The following is a 24,862-nucleotide window of genomic DNA, read 5'->3' as shown; positions in this document are numbered from 1 at the left end:
CTAAGTATAATTAATAGTTATGAGATAGTAAATAAATGGCAGAGAGTGTAACAACAAAAATACATTTTTTTCACAATTAAGTTTGAAATGATACCTAGAAGATGATTTCTGTGTATGGAAACCTACAGCAAAAATGTTAGCCCTAAACTGTAAAGCTCCTAAACTACATGACATTCTGTATTATTTTCCTATTATTTCCTGTTGAACCATAAAATAGCATCTGAAAGATTTTGTGCAAGAGATTATCTATGGTACCATTCAAAATTCAGCTTCTACTGAAAATAAAATAAAAGCAGTTGACATCCCTCACATATTAAAAAATAAATAAAACCGAAGAAACACTTCTTGAAACCAAATGTCAAAATCTTGTTTAATTAAAAAAAGGAAGTTTATACTTGGTTATGGTGTGTGTTGACATCTATCCCTTTGATTTACAAGAGTATGGACTGGAAAGAACAGATTGCTTTATTCAAGGGAAATAAAGGAGGGAGGGGGGCCCAGTGTGACAGGAAAGAGTGTAGGCTGTATTAACTTCAGTGCTTGTTAAAACATGAAGGATTAATGGTAGAAAGGGAGGGAAGAATTGTGAATGTCTCCAGCTTAGGATCTTCAAAAATGTTTGGGGATTCTAAGAATGTCTCACCCGACCACATGAAAGCTTCAGAGAGAGACGCAGCCACACGACTGCTCTAAATCCAAAGCTGGTATTGCTCCACTTATGCCATCAAACCAATGGAGCTGAAATGTAGCCACAAATTAAATTTATTTTTATTGAAAAAGTACTAAGTCCTTAAAAAGAAGGAAAAGTGTATATCAGGAAACACAGCTCCTTCTTAGTTGAGTTTACAGGGTAGGTAAGTCTGACATCTAACCTCAGTGCTGACATCTCAGCATTGCAGCAGAGTAAGAGCACTCTGCTCAAGTCTGCAGGAAGGCAGCATTCAGCCTCATGCTTGCCTTAGAGCAGTGCAGAAAGCTGAACCTTTTACTTTCATCTTTGTACTGCAAGTTCAGTCCGTGTCACTACAAGAATAAAATAATTAGAAGGAAGTCCTCAAGCTTCCTTGCCAAAAGGGAAACTCTCTTTCAGCTCTTTTGGAAAGTGTATTTGCTAACACTATTCATTCAGTGGTTTTGTGATGACTCAGAAAAGCAGCAAAACTCTTTGCTGTACTGAAAATGTAGATAAGTATGACGCTTCTCAAGTGTGATATCAGGAGATTCTGCCTGCATTTATCCATGACTGTAAGCACAGATCAGTTTGGAAATCCTGAATTACTAGAGACACGAAAGAATGAGAACACAATCCTTGCAGAGTATCATATTTCATTAGACCGAGGATGAAAGAATTAAACCCAGGAGAAATGATGAGCAATTTCATAACAAGAGCACATCAAAATCCAGTTTTCTTTCTATCCAGCTGCTTACATGCTAAGTATCCAAATCTGTGAGTTTTCTCTGACTAGAACCTTTCTGCTTATCAAATTGCTGGGTCAAATCCTTAATATCTGTATGCCTGCACATTAAATGGAGAAGAAATCACTTCCTTGGCTTACCTGTTTCACTTAGATCATGATATTTTGACTCTTAATTATTTGATGAAATTATTCGCAAGCCTTAAGTGAAAAGTCTGTGATTGCTTTGTTAGGAAGAGTTTCTAACAAATTTATTTCAGAGTCATCCCAACCTAACTAAGATCTCTAGAATCTACCATATGATAATATTACATGAAAAAATTTTCTTGGCACGCAGATCTGAAATGCCACTTGATAAGAAGTAGATCTAAAGTAGATCTAAAGAATGTTCAATTTCTGAAAATATGGGACTGGTAGCAGAATTTTCCCATCCACTATGAGAAATTCTTTAGAAATAAGTAATCATATACGTGAGACAAACAGAACAGAAATTTTCATACTGTGCGAAATGCCAAGAGATTTTAAAAAATAAAATCTTTGCTGAATTGCAGCTTGAATAATTTTATAGCAATGAAAACTCCTTAACGTTCTGCATACATGTACTGTTACTCACTTTGACTTTTGTTTGATAAAGCATGTCAGACACAAAATGTGTCCATCCGCTTACCAGATTGTTGGTGAGATGAAGGTACTTACATGGTGCAAAGTGCCCTGGCAAATCCTGTTGGTTTTCCTTTCAACGGGAAATAAGATCAATTGCAATTGCCAGTCGTCTTTTATCAGTAAAGGGCTTATTGGACTAGATGCTGAATATTATTCAGACACAGGCTGCCCAGGGATGTGGTGGAGTCCCTGGAGGTGTTCAAGCAGCTTGTAGATGTTGCACTGGGGGACATGATTTAGTGGGCAATATTGGTGGTACATGGACAGTTGGACTGGATGATCCTAGAAGTCTTTTGCAACATCAATGACTCTATGTTTCTATGACTAAAGGACTGTTCAACACAAATAGCTACCCTAAATGAAGAATCACAACCAAACCACAAATTCCACCTTTCTCTATTGTGACCACCCTCCTATGGATGTGTCAGTGAAATCCGCATGTTAGTTTAGTTGGCTTCAGATTTCATCTGGGTTCAGAAAATCAGTAAAAAAAGTTATAATGAACTGTCTGCAATAATCCATAAAGGGACAATAACTGGGAAACAAAATATTATATTTCATTTTCAACTCCATTGAAATGCTTAATTCTCCATTCCCCCCAGAATCAAATATGCTTAAGGAGATGATTTTTGAGAATGTTACAGATAGTTCTATTACGGCACCAGCAACTACTGCAGCAAATACTCCTAATGCTATGCACTGCCTTGAAAACTATATCCTATGCACAGCATGTTGTGTATATATTAAATCTACTATAAGTACATGCTGATGATATAATAAGGAAAGAAAACAAATACTTCCCAGATCCTTTTTCATTCTCTTTAGAACTTCTTTTGGCAAGCAGGGCAACAATTGCAACATTCAGTGCCAGAAGGTTCTGAGAAAGGCAGTGTATTTAGTATAGGACAAGTTTTCAAAAGCCATCTCCATCTGCATAGCTTTAAAGGATGGTTTATATTTCCATGCATTATTATTCATGCATGCGGATGGCAGAATAGAGATGATTAAAAAAAAGAGTCCATTGTAAAAAAAGAAAAAGAAGAGTTCAGTTCAGCATGTTTTGGTCAATATTCATCATCATAGCCCTTTGTATTCCAGAGGCTTTGCAGTGGGACAGTATTTTCAATGCTACAAAATGAAAGAGGGCTTGAGAAGCACATGGGCATAGTTTGCCTGGCATCCTGTTGTCCTGCAGACGTGTGTGTACCAGAATGCCAGAATGCCCATTTCCAGAAATTCCACTAGCAAAAATTAGGTGTCACTGGATAAGCGTCATCTATTCCTGTGCTTCCCCTAATCTCAGTGGCACGGTTGGCTTAAATAGGTTAGGTTCAGCCCTATGTTGGCATTATTTTGCCTGAAGAACACTTGCTCATATAACTTATTCAACTCCATCCCTTATGTCTACCTATCAGAATGGATAAAGACACTTCAAACATCTTCCAACATCTGGCCTACTATAATTTTTATTAAAACAAAAAATAGTACAAAATGGAAAGATGCCCACCCACCTTCCAGGGGACTAGGCTGCATCTTAAGTCACTGACCTCTCATACAACTGTAGCAAAGAAAACATCTATTGCTGTCTGTCACGTCATACCTTAACTTATTCTGGACTCTCTTCCTCACAGAGAAAGCAAAACAAATGATCACTTGATGGCAAGTTCTGGAAATACCAGAGTTGGGCTTTACAGAGCATGCAGAGACAGCAAATTCCAGCCACAGAGTACAGGAATAGAAACATGAGTTGTTCTTGAGCTGTGATGTCAACTTGGTGTTTCTATGGCAGCAGTTCCCCAAACCACGCATTCGATCAATCAAACTACGCACAGCCAGAGATGAATTAGAAGCTAGCACAAGTGCTACAAAAACAATTATCTACAACTCAGCCCGTGAAGCTGGGCATCGTATCACAGCTGCTTTTAGGAGAGTTGCAAATTAAACTCAAGAGTAGCAGTCAGACCAACTGCCCTCCCCACCCTCGATAAAGCACAGGCCATGAACATAGTCAGAAGGTTGAACATAGCAGACTAAGAAAACTTCAGGGCCCCAGCTGAAGAAATAAGTTTGTTTAAGTCCATCTTGTATCAGAAGGATATTTATTCATGAAATTAATTGTAGACAACACTTCAAGTATCTTGTGACTTCAGTGACTGAAGAGTCCACTCATAGCCAAGCAAATTGGTAAGTGCTTTCCTAAACAGCCTTTCTTGATTAAGGACTTCAGAGAGCTACTGACCTCCCCAAGGAAGAAGGAAGGAGGACCTCACATTCAGCTGATCCTAGAAGAATCTATAGAATTAGAATCAGTCAAGGCCCAACTGACTTCTGCACAATGTCAGTTACGCAGAAGGGAAAGGGAGCATAAAATATCAGAGACAGAATCACTTGACTGCAAAGGCTGGAGGGCATCTCTGGAAATTGTCTAGCCCAAACCCTTGCTCAAAGCAGGGTCACCTAGTGCAGGTTGCTCAGGCTTTGGGTGAATGGAGACTCCGTGACCTCTCCAGGCAATCTGTGCCAGTGCTCAGTCACCCTCACAGTAAAGGAGATTTTTCTTAACACAATTTCCTTTGAGTTGTGCCTCCTGCCTCTTGTTCTGACACTGCGTACCACTGAGAAGAGCCATCCTCTTTACTCCCTCATCAGATAGACAAATTAAGCAGATTCCCCCAAGCCTTCTTTTCCCCAGGCTGAACAGCCCCAGGTCTCTCAGGCTCTCCTCACATCAGAGATGCTCCTGTCCCTTCATCATCTTAATAGCCATCTACTGGACTTGCTCCAGTGTGTCCATGTCTCTCTTGCCCAAAATTGAACAAATCTCTATTTACTGGACCCTTCTTATTTATTAAGGATACCACAAGTCTTTGACTGAGCAGAGCTTTACCTGACCTGGAGATAGGTCACTTGATTTTTTTTTCCCCTAGGATAAAACTATGAGGTAACTTCAGCAGGAATTAGTACGGGAGCCAAGGGACAACAGTATATCTTATACTACTTGTTCCTAAGCAATTGGCATTTTGTACTCTGCAGTCTGTGTCACTTGGGCAAACTTCTATCAGTTCACTGTCAAAATAATTACAGTAATCTCTTCTTATCTTTTTGACTTAATTGTATCTTCTAGTGAAGACTGACAGGCTATTATGTTTGCCCAAATCCATCACTTTTACTTCTATATCATTTATAAGTAGAATCACTACATAATTGGAAATAATTGAAAATTAATTAAACATTGCACATAGATACGAGGATTGAGAGATGGAGAGGCACAGATAAACAGCTATCTAGTAGAAAAGCAGAACCATAGGCAAGCCTGTATTTAAGAATCAATTCAAGAACAGTTGCTTTTGCACTCTTCCTGTCTCATATGGTATATTACTGTACTGATTCTGATATGAGTATGGCTCTGCAGTCATAGAGCATTAGGAAGCAGCTAAGATCAGGCAGAAATAAAAGACTACTTGCCATTACAAGCCCTATTTGTAATAACACATTCTCCAAACAAACCTTAGTTTCCTGAAATTTCACATCCCACTTTGCTCATATGTAAGATCTTGCTACCTGGCTGAACCATATCATAAATCACAAAAATTACTTCACACAGGCACATGTTACTAAGAAAGGTTCACTTTTCATAATCATTATAGCGAAAGCAAATATAGCATCATTATACAGAGGAGTGCTTATACAAGAAGAATTGTTATGGGAGCCAACAGAGACTGCCCTTTTTGCTGGTTTCCAGAAGACTCTCTACTCCACATGAAAAGTATTCCAAGGATAATATCAGTGTCTCAGGCAGTCAGCACGTGCTTTTACTTTCCCTTTGTGGGAAGCATGGAGTGTTAATCATCATTAAATCAATGTTGCCTGAATACAAAAGTTCTTTTCAGGGAACTACTTGTCAGTCACCCAGCCGTGGGGGCAGAGGGCGGAAAGCTTGATTTTAGACCGAAGGCAGAGGACAGTCAAATCCCAGGCTGAAATGATGGATTTGTTGGTTTGTGGGGCCTTTTACAGCACTTTAAAAGAGTAACTGTTTTATATTTTGTGCCAGGTAACAGAGAAAGAGGCTTCACTCCTCACACAGAGCTCCCACAGAGACAAAAAACATGAGGTGAAATAATTTTCTTGAATTTGGACCAAATGTACTCTCCATTGCAAGTAGCTTGCACTGCGAACTGTTGCAGAACCAAAACAGATAAGCCATGCCTACGGCTGTTTATCTATCATTTTCAGTGCCAACAGGGAATTGCACGTTATTTTATATCCTTTATGAAAAAAATGATGTGGAAGGATCCCTATGACTTACTGATTTCCCATCTGATCCTACATTTCTTCTGCACTCCAAATCCTTTTAATGCTGGGAGTTTCATATATATGAGAAAAACTTTAAAATGTAATGTTCACATTGACAAAGGAAAGTTATGGGTTTTTTTTCCTTTCCTTCCTCTCTTTTTCTTAAAATATTTTATGCAGGGTCATGTTAAGATGTAACTGTGTCTACAGCTATTAGCCTATAAAAAACCTCCATGAACAATTGTGGGAATTTGGTGATATTTTTTTCCTGTGATTTTGGCATAGTAAGACAAATTTGCACTTTTTATCAACAGTTTCGCAAAATTTTACGTGGGATGAATAATGTAATGTATTTAGAAGTATCAGTAATCTAAGCCATCTGCAAAGGCATGGTTTTGCAAAGGCATCTCTTTCAAGACACATCTCAAATTAAGACAGTGGATTTTGTCACTGCTTGAGGTTTTGGCAAATCATCAATATCACTACAATTTTCTCTTATGAAACACAGTTTTTGACTGAGATTTTTTTTTTCCTTCCTTAGCTAGCTGAAGTTTAAAAATACCGCATGTCTAACTGCAAATCCAAAGGTTAGGTTTTCTGCAAATTGAACATTGCATATTACATACCAGTAATTCAGAAGGGTGCACAGGTTACTCCAAAAGTAATGCTTCCTATTTGTTTCCATGGAAACTACAACAGATTCCATGAGCACTATAACACTGTTTGATAGAGCAAAAACTCAGCCACGAAACGCTATTTTTCAACACAGTCACTACCATGAGCTATGCATTTTCACCAGTGATGAACAAGAGCCTGCATATCACGCACATAAAAAATCTGCACCTGTCGTATCAAGAATGGCCAGCATGTTCTTTATATTTGGTCTGAAAGGAAGAATACATGAACTCCAAGAAAAGAAACAGCATCTTTAAGAACAGATACATTACAAATCACTGATTTAAAATATACCAAAAGCATAACGCTATAGCTAGTGATGACAGCATATAATTTAATCGTATGACACTCTATTCTCTCCAAAAAAACCTGAGAAGCAGGAACTGCCTAAAATCTTCTGTTAAAAAAAAGTGTAATTTCCTAATTCTTTGATTCATAATTAAAATCTTAGTTTCAAATGAGGAAGATAATCTGTGGTAAGGATTCTGCTAAGCACGGGAACATTCTGTTGTTAGCAGACATTCTATGTATAAACAGTTCTCAGGTAATTCAGAATGTTAATTACTAATCGGGAACTTGCACCCACCTTTTGTATGAGCAGTCATTTCACTGACTGATGGGATATGGCGTACAATTATGCTGTTATAATGTACACCTTGGCTTTGATGGGAGTGTTGCTTTTCAGGGTTATGCACAAGATAACAATAGATCAAAGTCATCATGGAAAAAAAAACAGCTTTGCTAAGGGGTAGGAAAGATAAAGGTGAATTTCAGGGAATGCTCACAACTCCGTGCACCCAGTTTGCATCCCTTCTGTCTAAACACTGATGGTTAGCTTCTCCTCATCCTTACTATGAAAAATATCATTATTTGGTTTTGTGTGAAAATAAAGTCAGTTTTAGGAGAGATTTGAATTAGAAGGCTATGTGGAAAACATGGCATACTTTTTCTTGAACTGCAGATGCTGGCAACCACATTAACGGCTGTGGCATTTTTGCAATAAAGTAGGATGGGGCATTTGTTACTGGTGATCTCAGGACTGGATAAGACACTGTGGCACCCAAACCAGAAGGTACATTTACACATTCCCAGTGCCTTTTTTTGTCCTCCTCCAGTGATGACTCTGAGCTCAGTAGCAAGAAACTGTCTCTTGTCTTTTTGGTCCTTTGTCCCCCCTACATCACTGCTGAAGACAGCTCTCTCCTCTCACCTAGAAGCATGAAAAGCATTTTCCAAAGACTACATTCATCTTCTGGATGCGTGGGTGTAACTTCTACTGACTCACACACAATCTCTCCATAAGTACTGGAGCAGTAATCTTAGGCCAAATAATAGTTATTTTTAATCACCAAAGGCTAGAAGTGGCACAAACTCCAATCAGCTGAGGGAAGGAGGAAGAGTCTAAAAACAAAGCCTAAGAGGAAAGACATGGGCTCTTGTTTACTGAAATCCTCACAGCACAAACCATGTGCTGTGTTTCTGCGTTCCAATCTGGACAAACAAGACAGGACAGTGGGAAAAAAAAAAGTTTTAAAATAAGAACAAGAATAAACATATTCTTCTATCACAAGCCATATTTGAAACTGCTCTTCCCTAGTAGCAGTTAGAAATTCTCCCACATTTAAATGCAAAACTGTGCACCTCTGTATCTCCATGAATTATTACAGTGTGCAAATGACTACATAAACATGAGTGTAGTACCAACACTGTGTCCTGCAGTACAGACAAAGAAGAGCTCTACTCAGCTCTACAAAGATCATCCTACCAATGGTGCACAGAGGAAAGAAACAGGAATGAAAACAAAACAATCTCTATGTTTATGAAAAAGCCTGATTCCATTTTTCAGTGTTTTCATTTGTATTACAGAAATTCTCCAACAAATTTGGGTCCTTGGGCCTCAAAGCATTTCCAGTATGAGATCTGCCCCAACATCTTCACAACCAGACATTCAGAGGTCCACTTACCAGAGAACTTCATGTTTAGGATCACAAGATAATTTGGTTATAAAAGACCTCAGGAGATCTCTAGTCCAACCTTCTGCTCAAAGCAGGGACAACTGTGAAATCAGACCAAGCTGTTTAGGGCTTCTTCCAGCCTGTCTTGAAATGACAATGGTGGGGGCTGCACAACATCTTTGGACTGCTTGCTTTAATGCTTTACTGTCCTTACAGAGAAAGAAGTTTTTCCTTAAGTGGAGTCTGAACCTCTCTTTTATTTCTCATTTTCCTAATGCACACCAAATTTCAGCAGTAATTCAACAAACCTAGCTCTCTTCTGTAGATCTTTTTTGGAGGGAGACATTTGCAGCCTTCTCAGAGCCATATGTCTTTAAGATTTGAAGCATTTTAAGGACAGACCACATATATCCTCTCTCATAAGAAACTGAGGAACTGTGCAGCTCATCTCTGGGGCTGGAAATGCTGCTGGTTTTCTTTGGCTTGCTTGATTTTACTTGGGAAACTCTGGAAAGCTTGAAGGGAGCTTAGGGTCCATCATTTCTTTTGTCTCTGAAGAATTGAATCCTACGTGAAACTTAGCAGGAACGAAATGAGGAAGTCCATGTGGAAAAACACCAATTATCACCAAAAATTGCTTATTTTTTTCAAGTCTTCCAAGTATACTTTCTTAACTATTTTCTTAAAATTTTTTGTAATGCTTCTATTAGTTGTGGAGGGACCAACCTCTCTTTTGGCCTCCAGAGAGACGGAAACTTGAGGACAAGAGGAAAAGGAGGATATTAGTCATACATGCTGTTACTGCAGCTTTCTCCATACATAAGTCTCATGGATTTAGGCACTCAGCACCTTTAGGAGACAGGCTGCTGGAGCAAAAGGACATCTGAAGGATTTTATGTTGATTTTGAAAGAGCAGACAACAACAAAGGAACCAAATCAGGAAAAAAAAAAGGCAACTCCAGCCAATATCTGCCACTAAATACAACCCTTCACTTACCTCAGTGCATCTAATTCTAAGCTACGCTTTTCTGATTCCATCCATTCAGTTTAAAAGGGAAAGACCACACTAGCATAAGCAATGAAGAGTGGTCAAACACATAACTTAATGACAGCATATAGAAGCCACTACAAAAAAGATACGGGAGAATGAAACATTTTGCGGTGTGGCTGAGTGGCTGATTTCTGTACCCAATTCACCAATATTTTCCAAGCATGGACAGCTTTTCTTGAAATTAAAATAGAAAACACAAGCCCCATATCCCACAAAATTTAAAAAAAATAATAAAAATCATGACAGCTTAGCAGTGAGATGGAACCAACCAAGCAAATCTGACTGCATGGCATTTTAGGAAAAGGACAGAAATAGCTGCAGCTATTAAAAGAGATATACGGCTGAAATCTTTTTGTGATTATGCTAAAAGGTGATCTGATTTCTTCGTAGAACTCAAAAATGCTTCCTGCTTCCTCAAATGGAAAAGCTACTTCACATATGCTCTCCTTCCTTAAAAATACACTGAATGGAGTTACTTCTAAGTGTCAGCTTTGTACTTTTTGCTGCCCTGTTGAGACATTTTGAAAGAGGAAATTAATATGTGAGGAAATCATAGAATCATAGAATCGCAAGGTTGGAAATGACCTGGAAGATCATCTAGTCCAACAGTCCAATAACCTAGAATAAATCAATATAGTTTTTTTTTTATTGTTGTTGCTGCTGCTGCTTTTGTTGTAAGAAAGCAGAACTCATCAAAGCTTCCAAACCCAAAGCAGAGTCTTCCAAATCAGAGACTAAGATTGAAAGCAGTTTATTTGCACAACATTAGCATGTATAGCTGTATTTCTCTACCTTTCCTTTCACGAAGTAACAGATGTTTGAAGCTCACATCCTGATACCTCAGCCAAATTCAATAACCTCACTTCAGCTCCACAAGAAAGGAAATATTTTGTAGCATCCTCAAGTCCCCTAGACACTGATTATTTCTTTCCTTTTTGTCTTCCATCCCTGCAGATCAGCTCTAATCTAAAAGCTAGAAAATCTGGTGTAAAAGCAGTACTGTACATATGCTTATGGTCTCTGCTAAGAGGGAGGGTACAAAAGATCAGACTTCAAGTAGCCTGTTTAGAACAAAGCCAATTGGAGTTCTCATTTATCTTACTCCATCAGAGATGTTGATGCAAAATTTCAGATACTTCTTCAGGTCACTTTGGCTTAGGAAACTTAAATCAGCCTACCTGGAAACATGAGCAACACTATGGGCAGAGATGACTGTACTATACAAAAACTGGGCAATTTACTACAGGTAATCCTCATAATTAATGCAGTGTAAGGTAGATTTTTTTCTTGTTGTTGTTCAGAGAAATAACATATAAGAGACATATAAGCTAAGAGAGTAAGACTGAGAAATAATACGATGCTCCTCCCCTTATCAATAGTACATAAATGATCACATCCAAAGCCAGCCTAATGCACAGCATAAATCAGTACAGGATTGAGCTCATGTTGAGCTCAATATCATACCATCAGTAACTCCGCCATACTATTTTCATTTTTCTCACCCCCATCTAAACGCAGACTAACAGTAGCTGAGAGAAACAGTGTAAACTACTGCTTAAAATTCTCTCACCAAACTGGGGGAGAGTTAATGTGATTGCCATGTCTTTGCTGGAAGTCATTCTCTCTCTGGATACTGCCAAACCAACCCAACCAGGGGTGACTCATTCAGGGGGGCCTCATAAAGTACTTCTGAAAGTCTTGGTTTTTGCCTTTGGAATGCACTGCATTACACCAAGAGTTTGTGATGCTCCAGCACGGGGGAAGAGGACATTCCTGACTTTTCCTTACAAGGAAATTCCCAGTCTGCACACTACAGTATTAAAGATACGCTCAATTTATTCCTCAATACCCAAGAAAAGCATTGGACATTCATTCCTTTGGCAAATGGTATTGCCCTTCCATTTTGATTATGCTTCTGAGACAATATTTTTTGCTTGCATAGGAAAACAAATGAACAAAGTGCCAATCCCTCACTCTTCCTTGCTTTCCCATTTCTAGTTTTGTGGTAAAGAGATGTATGATGAGCTATAGAGGAAAAAATCCGTGGGACTCCCAGCTAAAATACTGGTGGCACATCACTGGGTAAAAGAGAAATACAAAAATCTAAACAAGGGCAGTAACAAAATGAGTAGAAGAAAAGAAGTATTCCACAGGAGGAAAAAGTAGAAACCAGTAGAATTGCTTTGTGTAGAAAGGATTTGATAGGATTTTATATGACAATTCACGTGAATTAGTGAGTAGGATAAACAAGACCCATTGGTCTCTTGATACATATTAACTAAAACTGAACCCAGTACTTGTAGCATAGCAAACTGTAGAGCTTTGAAATTTTCTACCACCTACGCTGTATTAATGACCTAATGTGAGATTAAATCATGCAAGACTTTCTTAACAGTAACATAGTTTGTGACAACAGCTGGGATAAACATTTAGCGAATACATCATCCCTCACATTAGAGGACTGAAATCAAATGCATTTCCAAGTGGAGTTAGGAAAAAAAGTGATGCAGTAGATTCTGACATCACTGCCTGCCATGACTGACAGATAACTTCAATTGAAGCCCATACTTCTGGCAACTTTCGACAAAGACACAGGAAAAGACTGCCCTTTGGTCTGACTGACAATCTCTGTGATTCTACATAAGATTACAGAAAAGTCGGGAAAACTTGAAGAAAGTGGAAATTCCTTGGCAATCATTTCATTTAAATCTGTAATATACCAGGAAAGGCAAAAGAACCCCATGGTACTTAGTTTCAGAAATTCCCTAAATGTGCAAAAGAAGTCAAATTATTGAAAGTTCTACCTACTGAAATTTAAACAACTCTTTAACTGTCCAGGGATGTTTCGCATATGTATGTCTACTAATGCCACCAGAACACCTGAGGTGGAATTTCTTGTTGAGAAATGGCTTCATAAACCAATTGATGTCTACAGTTTCAAAGAAGGGTCCTGCAGGAGTTCCTCTACTGTCACATCTGAAATGAGTTTCTACGTGTTTGTATCTCACCCTGAGTTCAATAATTGAAAGGCAAAAGATTAGTCACAATCACATAGTGAGTATCAAGACCACATTTCAATAGAAACTCTTTGGAAAAGTAAATAGAGATATACTGGGAAAATAAGCTTGAAGATGTATGTTTGTCATATCTTGCTAACCCAAGGTGTGTTCATCTCTAGCCACCAGGATGGACTGATATAAGGCCACGTGTTGCTGAAGAAAAATTGAGCATGTCTCACAGAAGACCTAGATAAATGACTGAATCAGGGAATGTTTCTTTTGCAAAATAATAATATAAATGTTATGGGGCTAACTAATAATACAGTAGGTTTACACTAATTGAATAAATGAATTCCAGACTTTGAGGTAAGAAAATATTTTTTCTCATCTTCCATCTCAATCAGTTAGCACAAGACTCAGTACAAGAGACAAGTCTCATACTTTTTGCTTCCCTCTTTATATAATGTGGGTCTCCTTGTCCAATGTGAGATGCAAAGGACATTCCACATATCAGAAGCTTAATAATGGTGATTTGAACATGATTACAACTCCTAACAAATGCATAATGCAAATTATCTGTGGACAGTTTGACCAAGAAAATAAACATTTTCCACAAATACAAGAACTGATTTAATTTCACTGAAATATGACTAATCCAGGATGCACGTGAAAGCATAGTACCACATGTGTTTCTCAAAATACACAGGCTTTAAGGCTCCCGTACTAAAAAGTGAAACATGCAACTTAATGGGGGAATTAGACAGAAGCCCACCCAGCCCAAATCTTCAAACTTTGCCTACGTATGTTTTTCTAATGGAAAATATAGCCTGTCTCAGTGCTTTCAATTATTGAGTCATACCTCCTCTTGTTTAAGAGTACTGACTTTTAAAACTAGACATTTTTTAACTAACAGACCATTGTTATGCCTCTAATCAATCTCTCCTTTGTGCACTCAGTAGGTCTACTCTGAATCTAGCGATTAACTCACAAAATCAGCATAGTTCAAAGATTATTCTTCCCAAAACTGTAGTGGGCAGTTTCTTCTCTTGAATATTTTGTTTAAAACATCAAGCTGCCTGTACATCCTAGAAGAATTTGAGCACAGGATTTAAGCTAAGATCTTAAGCATTCTGAAAGAACACATCAGTCTGCTGAATATGATATCCAGAAAAATGCAAGTTCTCATTTCAAAGGCAATACACACACATGCACATACAAATACATATATAAAAATCTATATGGCATATTTTCTGAGCAGGCCTAGACTCCTTGTGAAGTTGTTTTTCAGTATAGCAAATTAGAAAAACATGCCCGGAATTAAAGGTTACTTAATCGGGTTGAAGCACTAACTTCAATTCCAGCAACTCCCTCCCACTATGCTACATCTGATAATGTACCCAAGTCCAAACAGAAAAATAGTTCAAAAAGATGTTTGGTCCTTGAATGTAAAATGACACTTAGCTTACACAATTAGCCAGGTAATACATATCCTTCCAAGAAAAACAATTTTTACCGCAGAATAATCTGCATTTTACTAATCTCTGATTGTTAAGTTTTACTTGCTGAAACTTTTCCATATGGCTTTCTGAACGCCACTGTCCTGTATTTAATTACCACAAAAGGATATTAATAAAGAAGTTGGAAATTTGGCCCAAGTTCTGTTCCACAATTTGGACAGTTTGATGGAGAGAGAGCCAATGTCAATTGACATTTCTGTCAATATGAGACTGTGCCACTTCACACAGAAAAGCAGTGGGAAAAGAAGAGTAAATAGACCTATGGAAATAAAACATCCAGCTATTTTTGAATTGCTCATAGACTTTCCAAAACACCATGGTCATAAAGTAGCATTGAGTGAAGTGAAATACTGGTTAGCTAGCATAAGGGACCGTCAAATGGGAATTGGTGGAGTAATCCTTGTAATCAAGAAAGTTTTTATCAAGCTGCTAGACGCATGCCCAGAAATGCACAGCGTACTTAAGAATTTGAAAGGCAGAACATGATACTGAACACAGCCAAGGCAAGGGTAGGCAGCAAAGGATGCGAGGAAGCTAACGTGGGTGGGAAAGCATATGTTGCTGTTTGGATGAGGAAGTGGTACACCACAGTTACTTCATAAGTGCAAGGGCTTTATAAACTAAATCTCTTAGGAACTGTTTTAAATAGACCAAGAATGACACACAGTCCCTGACAAGCTTGCAGTATTGTTCAAGAAGGCTGGATTCCTTCTCAAAACATTGGACTGCTGCTTGTACTTTTTCCAAAAACGCTTATTTTTAACCTCAACTTCTTCATATAAACACTGAGCAGATGCACCATGTAGTAAACTCTGTTTTGTCTACCATGAAATTAATGGCTTCCTCTGTCTTACCTGACAATGGAAAACATATTCTGGTGTGGTTTTCTTGAACTTCATGTTCCATACCAGGGCTACCCCATCAGGCTCATGTGGAGCATCTTCGTTATTGTTATAAGATGCAACCATCAACTCAGGGTACTAGGAAAAAAAAAAAAAAAAAGAGAGAGAGAATGAAATAAACTGGATGATGAAGAAGGCATGTGAAATCAGACGAGAGAGAAATAATCTCACTCTACATATGGAATATCTGGTTTTAATTATAATACATGCTAGTTCAACCACAGTATTTAGCTGCATTTTAGTTTCAAATTTTACTTGTCCCTGATGTCCTTAAAGCCCCTGCTCCTTGCTCTGTATCGGTTATTCTCACATATCACAAAGGCAATGTTATTTTCTGCATATAATTCTCAGAAAAGACAACTTACAGGATATTCATAAAGGGAAGTAAAGCAAGGAATACAGTTAAAAGGAAAAATCTGAGTTTGAGCAATTGTAATGTATTTGCTTAACCATTTCTTCAAACCATCGTCTTAATTGATTTTGATGGTAAAATCAGTGTGAGAATATCACTTATTCTGAAACTCACAATTCCTCAGCATCTCAGAAAACTATTCCTTCTAATTTCAGTATGCACTCTTCCTATTCACTTATACATAGAAATAACTTGAAAGCTCTTTCAGATGATTCAAATAGCAAACAAATTTTGCTCACTTTTGCAAGATGGTGAGGTCACCTGCTGAAGCTCAGGGTGACATCCAATTCCATTGACTCAGTAAGACTATTCCAATGAGCACTCTGAAATAGACTCATATTTTCTAGCGCATGCATTCTCCACTGATGTATATAAGTAGATATGCACCACACACATATGTATTTGCCCTGTATGTGTGTATATATATATATATATATATATATGCATAGCTATACATAATATCATATATTTCCTGTATTTCTGACACCCAGCGACTCTGTAACCCCTGCCCTTCCCTCTAAATAGTCCAGGTAGGGTAATGGACCTTATGGCACATCTGGAGAAGAACACACAGATTCTGGCAGACCAATGATCTAGCAGCCCCAGTTTGTTGGACCCACATCCTCCTCTTGTAAACTAGGAATGCTTTTCCTCAAAATTTCCCAATGAGAACTGCAAGTCATTGTCACTGTCTTTCCCAGGTAAGTTCCTGCCAAACCATTCACCACTTCATAGGGGAAGAGCACAGCTGGTAGATGTAAAGGAAGCGGGACAAAGGAACTGCCAGCGATGCTGCTGGGAGCTATGAATTCGATCCACACTAGGCATTTTAAAAATTACACTCTTTTCTATCATTACTAGTGTGGCTTGATGCCCTCTGATCTCAAAATCCATTTGGAAGAAATAATGCATACAGCTGTAACTTTTGTGAACAGCAACTCTTCTTTCCCACTTTGGGTACATTTCCATGGATAATACGTCATGGAGCTGATGATCGTTCTATTCAAACTATCATTTCATGTAAGAGATCTGAGTCAGATCCTGGAACCATGGGTGGAAGAACCAACAATGGCGTGTGGCTACCACAGCTGCGCCTTCCCCTTTTTGGAAGAAGGTGGCTCTGATGGGGGGGCATCTATGTTCCACTAGAGCCTGGCTGGTGGCACTGCTTGTAAGGGCACCCAAACCTCTTCTGTGAGACTTACAACATGCACCAGAGCAACTACCTCTTCTTCCTCCTCCAGAACTCAGACATCCAAAGGTAGTTTGATCCCACACAGCCTCTAGGGACACAGCTGCACCAGCCTGCCTTCCTTTGCTCAAATGCCTTCTGAGATCTCTCTTTTCTCTCTCATGACAGATTATAACCACTGCTGAAGAGTGAGTTTAGCTTTTCCTTTGAACCTTCTCTCCCATAGTGGCCCTGGAGGGGTTTGGCCTCTTCTCCCAGGCAATGGACAGGACCTGGGGAAATGGCCGCAAGTTGTATCAGAGGAGGTTTAGATTAGACACGAGGAAAAACTTTTTCTCTCAAAGAGTGGTCAGGCACTGGAATGGCCTACCCAGAGAAGTCGCTGAGTCACCATCCCTGGAAGTGTTCAAGAGGTGTCTGGACAAGGAGCTGCGAGATATGGTTTAGTAGCTTGTGGTAGCGGTGGTAATGAGAAGACGGTTGGACTAGATGATCTTATACGTCTTTTCCAACCTTGTGATTCTATGATTCTATGGTCCAAAGAAGCAGCACATGCAGAAGGCTTTTGCCAGCATGTCTCATTTTTACCGAGCAGGTCAGATCCCATTTGGGCCAGTGGATGAGCCCATGTTATTGAAGGGGCAGTTACCTCAGCAGGCAGAATCGCCAAGCTCTTCACCAGTAGGAGACAGGACATGAACAGTCACGGGTACCAGTATGTGGTTTGTTCATGCTTCTGGAGAGTTTAGTGAGCATATTCTGGTTGACAGTGCATCTGGCCATAAACAAACACCAACTCAAGCCTTGTTGGTCTATACGTAGATTTTGCAATCAAAGTTTATGCAACAGTCTGGAAATACAGTTTCAGGTTTGCACAGACGCCAGAGTCATATCTAGGTGAACAGTGCCAAGAAGAGGCTTTCTGATTCTGCAAGAATAGAGCCAAGTGCACCACCATAAATCCATCGGACTGTTCCATCAACTTGCATTTACAGCTGTTCAGTCCTCACTGGGCATCCGTCTGTCCCAGGAAATTCCCCCATGGAAATGCTGCAGTGTGAAAAAGCATTCAGGGCTGCAGCCTGAGAGTCAAAAGGACACAGCAACAACCCTGCGGCTGTAGCTTTCCTAGCTTCAGGCAAGTTGTTACCTTCTCACAGACAAAGCAAGGTGATCCCATGCTCTGTTTACAGTCACTCTTCTGGGCTTTTCCCTCAGTTCTTTGATGAAGGATTGAGTCAATCTTCCCTTTGCTCCAAAGAAAATCAAGGAGCTGGTGGTATGAATGATCACATGTTTGGGATCGTATTTTACATGTGACTAGGAACAGAACAACTTATTTCATCAATGCATCAAGTCCCTTTGTTTGATTAAGCTTTTATTCACCCCCAGGATGTTTTGCAGCAACACTTCTATGACAGAACATTGAGCAACGTATTCTGCAGTTCCCATGACTATTTGAGCTGCCTTTTGGCACACTGGACACCACCATGGCCTGCAGTGTGTGTGAGAAGCAGAGCTAATGGTCAGGTGAAAGGTCTCCAGCTGACTCCAGCCCCAGCCACAATGTACACCTCGGGGCAAGTCGGCTCCACAAACAGCATGGAGGAGCCTCGGCACACAGAAGCCCAGAAGCACAGAAGTAGGGTGACAGGGAGCTGAGCATTAGGAGTTAACGTAGGGGAAGGCAGGAGGGGCCACCCTGGAACAAAGAGGTGGGAAGCAGAACATGTCTGTGCGCCCCAGGGGCTGAGCAATTACATTTGGCAGTGCTCTTCTGAGGCGGCTTTTTTTCTTGCTACCCTGGGAATACAGTCAGAGCTGCCTGTTAGGAAAATATCAGATAAGAATTCCATGTAATTTCCAGCCCCTGAACAAGTGAACAACCTAAGATAAGTGTTTCCTCAGGCTTATATTTGATTTCTGTGGAAATCCATATGTGCTTATAGGCCACCCACATCACACCAGTGCGTATCTGCTCTTAAACTGACATTTTGTACAATAGTAATGGGATAAATCCTTCATTTTGCCCACAGGGCATGAGGTGGGTGCAAGCAGCCTTTGCACACACGGAGCAGGTTGCAGTGGGCTGCTGTGAGCACAACCTCAGCCCCAGTCAGGCCTGCATGGCCTTTGTGCAGCATGTGCCACCCTCCTGGAGAAGCACCCAGAGTGATGGAAGCAGCCCTGTGGCCATTTTGAGGGGAAGGCAATAGGGTTGGATACAAGAACCACCGTGCCCTGTGCTACTTATCCTCTCCCTAAGTAAAAACACACCACAGGAACAACCCTATGTCCTCCTGGAGCAATTTCATTATATCTGTACCATGGACCCTGAAGCAGACTCCCTGGTTCCCTCCCCAAGAAAAACAGCTCCTTTTCTCCACTCCAGGCTGACGCTTAGGGTCAGGCTAAAAGGAGCTGAAGCATAGAGGATGAGGGCAGCTGGAGTGAAACTAGGACCAAAAAATTTGACAGGACCTGTGATGATGTGTGCATACTAATCCCAACTCTCCAACAGAGTAACTAATTAACCTGGTTTCTTTGCCCTGCTGATGCGGCTGTATTGGTTTGGGGAAGCTGAAGCAGCTCTCCAGTCAGTTTTAGTTTGCAATATGACAGCGCTTTGTGGTGCACATATCTTGGATATCTTCCAGGCACATTACTTTAGCATGTGCCCTGGGCAGCTGCAGTCTCCTCCTTCATAACTTGAAGAGAGGATCCAACATTTTCAGAAAGACCTCTTTTTGATCTTTTCAAATTGCTCAGACACTTTTACACTTTGAGTTTTAGTACATTAAAAAAATCAAAATCAAAAATAACAAAAAAAAAATTGTATTCTTGTTTTCAATTTAATATATAGAATCTGTGATTCTATATTATTATTTATAACTGCTCATTAAAATGAAATGTTAATTATTTTGTTATTTTTCATTAATATAATTTTAATGCTTTTGTCCTAAAAGGAATTTCATGTGATGAAGGACTAGAGAGGGCAGAAAAAAAGGGGAGTAGGTAGGTTTTTACCTATAGTTTTAATACAAAATCCTGACTTTGAAGATTAAGCAGCATATATAGGGAAAAAAAAAAAAAAAAAAAGACAAAATTAGCAGACTGGTGTCTGCTAATCTTCATTATGGAGAAACACACATTTACTCATTCTGTAAAAATGATGCTGGCCATATTTTTTTAGGGAGAAGTTGGAAGTCATACAGAAGCATATCTTCCAGCTTCACATCTTACCTGCAGAGACCAATCCATACAGGTGACAACACGATGCTTTGACCAGTGCTCATCGTAGAACTGACGGTTAAAAGAAAGGTTGGCTCCTGCTTGAACATCTCTGTGAATTCAAACAAAGTGACACTTTTTGAAGTAACAGAGTTCAAATGCTCTTAAAATCAGTGCAGAAGTTTCCAACTACTTTTTCTCAGACCTTTGGAACAGTTTGCCACCTTGAGTTAATTGCTTTTACCAACAGTCCTGAAGGAGTAATGACTTTGCACTATGGAACAAATTTTATACATATTTCACCCAACCAGATTTCTTAATTTCCACTGCCTTCCTGCCTTCTTTAGTTGGCTCTTTTGGGACACCTCTACCACCTTTGTCTCCCAGGACGAAGTCTGACCCTGGCATTCAGCATCTCCTTTTCTGAACCTTCATGTCCAAGCTACAACCAAATCTCTCTTCTTTTTGACTCCCAAAATCTTCAAGTTACAGTATCTTCTCCCAGTCATGGAGATGGCAGATGCCTTCTGGCGCCACTGTGACTGGCTGAAGCTCAGTGCTGGTGCACCACTGCCACACCACTGCATTCAGTTGTCATGGGGTGATGCTCTGGAGCAGCCTCCTATAACTTCAGCACAGCACATCTCCTGATTTGCCAGGAGGCTTCAGTGGATACACAGCTGCTGAAACCCAAATACTTCCTGTCACATTAGCAAGTGTTGCTTTTTGCACTCCTCATCCACTGCTGAACCTGCAGTGTGTCACCTTCTGTCTTACGTGTTTAGATTGCAGACACTTTGGGAGACTGTGATTTTCAGCCACACAGTGCACAGCACAGTGTAATCTGTTACTGAGGCAGCAGTATCTGCAGAAATACCAGGATTAAAGCATACAGATGTACGCCTCTTAAAGTACTCATGCAGATCTACATATCTGTCTGTACATTTCTATGTTTCAATTATTATTCAATGATTCTCTCATCCAAAAACTGAAAAAGACCAACAATAATCTGGGTGATACTTTAAAGGGGAAAAAAAAACAAAAACAGCAACAAAGTATGGAACTCTTTTACAAAATAATTTAGACTAATAAACTCACCCAAGACTTCAAGGGGAGGTTTTAACCCTTTCTTAACTATATAAATATTTAGTTTAGTTTCAAAATCAATGCTTCCTGGAATTAGTATTCTTTATATAAGCTTATTATACAAAAGTAAGCAAAACCAAAACTGACCCATCTTTCTCTTCTACGTCTCTGCCACTGTAGTCAAAGAATATGTCTGAATCTTCAGCCAAAGCTCGCTCAATTACACGTATTGTCCGGTCAAAAAATATCAGGAATTCTTCTGAATGGAGAACTTGCTGTTTTTCTTCTTCTGTCAATTCTCTGGGAGGAGCTTGGGAAATTAAAAGATGCAGTTAAAAGTATGACATTTCACTCCTTTCCAAATGAATCAACATCTTCACTGAGTTTCTTCAGACATGAAAGCTTGCTGTAGCACCATCAGGGCAAAAATCAAAGCTCTACTCTTAAAATCATGACTACAAATTTTTTAGTAGATCTTAACATACTCCTGTGTGTTACCAGAAAGTAGCACTTGCATAGAAGAGATCCTATATCTTACATATTTATTATTCTGAAATGGAAAATACTTAAAGCCTCAGATAAAATAAACACAGTGTTCCTATTTCAGGAAATTGCTCTGACTGACATTTAGGCAATACCTAGCTTGAAAAAGCAGAACACTTATGTAACAGGGGATCTGTCAGAGGAGCCAAAGATAAAATCATCTGCTCAATTTATAGTACAGTTCTTTGTATTAAAAGGGCTCTCATAATTTCTCCCTTCCCTTCTTCCAATTTCTTCTTCGTATCACTGATAAATTTTGTCTTCGGGCTTTTGTGAAGCAATGAAGTAAATAACTGAAGACGCTCTCTGAGGCAGCAAAATCTAAAGTGACCGACCAAACTCCATTTTCTCTCAGGCATATTAATTCCTTGCAAGGCAATCCTAAGAGCCAGAACAACAAATACACTGTGCCTTGGCCAGGGCTGCCTGGGACAGGTGGGAGTCGTCTCAGGCAGGACAGCCCAGCCCGGTCCCTGCAACATGGAGCTGCTCCTTTCCTTTTGACAAAGGGACCAACTCTTTCATTTCCGAAGGGTATTCCCAGCACGACCCTTCATCTGAAAATTTCAGGAAGCACCAGTTTCACTTCTCCGTCATTTAATGACCTGTTGGTAAATTACAGTTAAAACGTGAGCATTTGAGGAAAGAAAGTTGGATGCTGTTATTGCTGCGGTGCAAAATTCTGTTCTCAATTACACCAGCAGGGTCATAGTGATAATATAGCAAAGTTTTGTGTCAGTTATGCCTTTGCCAGCATGTGATTTTAAACAAGCATTTTAGTCGTATTTCAGAATCACTTATATTTCAAAAAATGCCATTAGCATCTGTACAGTTACACCAAACCAGCTTTGCAACTGTGTCAAATTCCCAGCTTGGAAAGCTCTGTTGGCACCATAAGAGTTATGCTAACAGAGAACACTGTTCCAAATTCATGATTATGGACACAAGCAGACAGCTTTACTGTAGAGTTACGGAAAGGGATGTAGCCCTTGCTCACCATCCCATGCCCCGTGGCTCATGCTGGGTTTTTTGCTGACAGCTGTCCAAAGAGGCATTTGCAGGTGTTTGCCTGGATACAACTCCACCGCCAGCCCCTGGGGCAAGGATGGATCTTGCACAGAAGGCAGGGGAAACACCATGGCCAGCAGTTGTGCAGTGCTCAGCTTCCCAATTTGCAAAGTATTTGCTTCTAGAGCACTCTCTGTGCTCAGGAGAGGCTGTTATCATCACAATTAGGTTTGCCTAACCTACTCAAAACTTTCGCTCTAAAAGACAAAATCTCAGTCTAAATATAGAGGGAAAGAAAAATGTGAAAGGTAGAGAAGCAATTTCGCACTCAAGAGATGAAGCAGCTAAGAAGTTAAAACTTGAGCCCTGATGGTCTCCTATGGCCTCGGCCCTCTGCCTCCTGCCACCAGGTTTGTGGTCCCTGCAGCGCTCCACACATCCAGGGACAATCTCTGTTCCTCGCACAGTTCCCCTGCACAGCAGAGCAACTATTACCAAGGCGGGAGCACAATTTGCCTCTAAGTGCTTTAGACAGAAGCAATGCATGTGAAAAAAGAGAATGACTAGCAAAAAGTACAGGTTGACCTATTGCAGCATCCACTACCAAATAGTAATTGGCACTAAGGGAACTTATCTGGCAAGGAAGCCTGTAATGAGGCAATATCCCACTGTCACCACTAAAGCATCGCTTTCCGAGAATCAAAGGCAACAAGCATGACAGTGCAGCAAAACGGCATAAAAGGGGAGCAAATAACTGCAAATGCAACTAGAAAACTCATTTTAAACTGCTCCAAGTGCTGAAGATTATTCGCTAAATCAAATAGTCTGTACAGGTTGGAGATATAAATTTATTATTTGGTCATTTGCCCACCTGCACTGACAAAGAAAATACAACAAAAGATCAATAGAAAGGAGATAAGCAAAAACTAAACAGCCTGGGAGCTGTGGGGTGTTCACAAGCAATGGAGACACAAATGATTGCAGTTCTACCTCAGCAAAATCTCCCTTGCAGTTAGCAGCGATCTGTGGGAGGCCAGCAGTCTATTTATTAAACCCTCTTCAGCATCAGAAACACCTTGGCTAAAGTTTGTAGGGCATAAATCAGCTTACCTCATCCACCCAACTGACACACCAGATGCCCCCTGGCAATATTAAGCTTCATATTTTAACCTTATTTTCTTCTTTCACTCGTCTGCCTCTGAAGTTTTATTTGAGGCAATCTCTCCTTGCAAAATGTTAACATCTTTACTTTTTCCACTATAAAACATTTCTGAACTACCGTGAATACATGGAGTAGACGCAAACAAACAAACAAACAAACAAAACCCCAAAAACAAAAAAAAAGACTACCATGCAAGCTTGTTCTCTCAAATATGAAGATTTTCTAAAGATTTTCTAACCATTTATCTTACAGAGCTGCTTCCATTTTCTCCTTGTTCCTGTCTGTCCATTACCCTGAATAAAATAAAAAGAATCTATGTAATTTTCTGCAATTTCTCTTCCTATCTGGAGGCTTTTGGTTACTTTGATCTCAGCTTTCATGAGACACAGACTCTCTTCAAGGAAAACTATGAGAAACATAAGTAGCTGATCAAAGTATTTCTTGTTTTGTTACAGAGACTTATGTGATATGACAGCATCTCCTGAAATTCTAGGGAAGAACTCAGCATTTTCCATCAAGTATCTTTACTACCTGGAGTTAAAACCAAACATACCTCATCTAACCCTCCATGTCTAACAAAGCCCAACACGACGCTTTGCTTCCCAGTGCTGGAAGTTACATGCTCACTGCCTGACGAACAATGAATGCTACCAAAAAGGAAGCCCCCCACTTGGAAAAAAAGCTGATACAAAAGCATTTCCCTACATTGCTAGGAACTAAGCTAAAAAATGCTCCACTCTCGTACTTATCTGACA

General features: G+C 39.7%; 1 protein-coding gene across 5 annotated transcripts in view; it reads right to left on the bottom strand.

Moving 5' to 3' along the window:
• DYNC1I1 (dynein cytoplasmic 1 intermediate chain 1) overlaps positions 1-24,862 on the bottom strand; it is a 181,171-nt gene that overhangs the window by 53,784 nt on the left and 102,525 nt on the right. For all 5 annotated transcript variants that reach the window (XM_085227476.1, XM_085227479.1, XM_085227477.1 and 2 more), the window contains 3 exons: positions 21,542-21,704; positions 20,321-20,420; positions 15,426-15,551 (listed from right to left, as the gene is read on the bottom strand). In XM_085227476.1, the coding sequence (XP_085083602.1) occupies positions 15,426-15,551; positions 20,321-20,420; positions 21,542-21,704 (389 nt within the window). The remainder of the gene's footprint in view (positions 1-15,425; positions 15,552-20,320; positions 20,421-21,541; positions 21,705-24,862) is intronic.

This window comes from Meleagris gallopavo, chromosome 6 (genome assembly GCF_905368555.1).
Source record: "Meleagris gallopavo chromosome 6, MGAL_WU_HG_1.1, whole genome shotgun sequence".
Lineage (NCBI taxonomy): Eukaryota > Metazoa > Chordata > Aves > Galliformes > Phasianidae > Meleagris > Meleagris gallopavo.
This window is presented reverse-complemented; position numbering and strand designations above follow the sequence as displayed.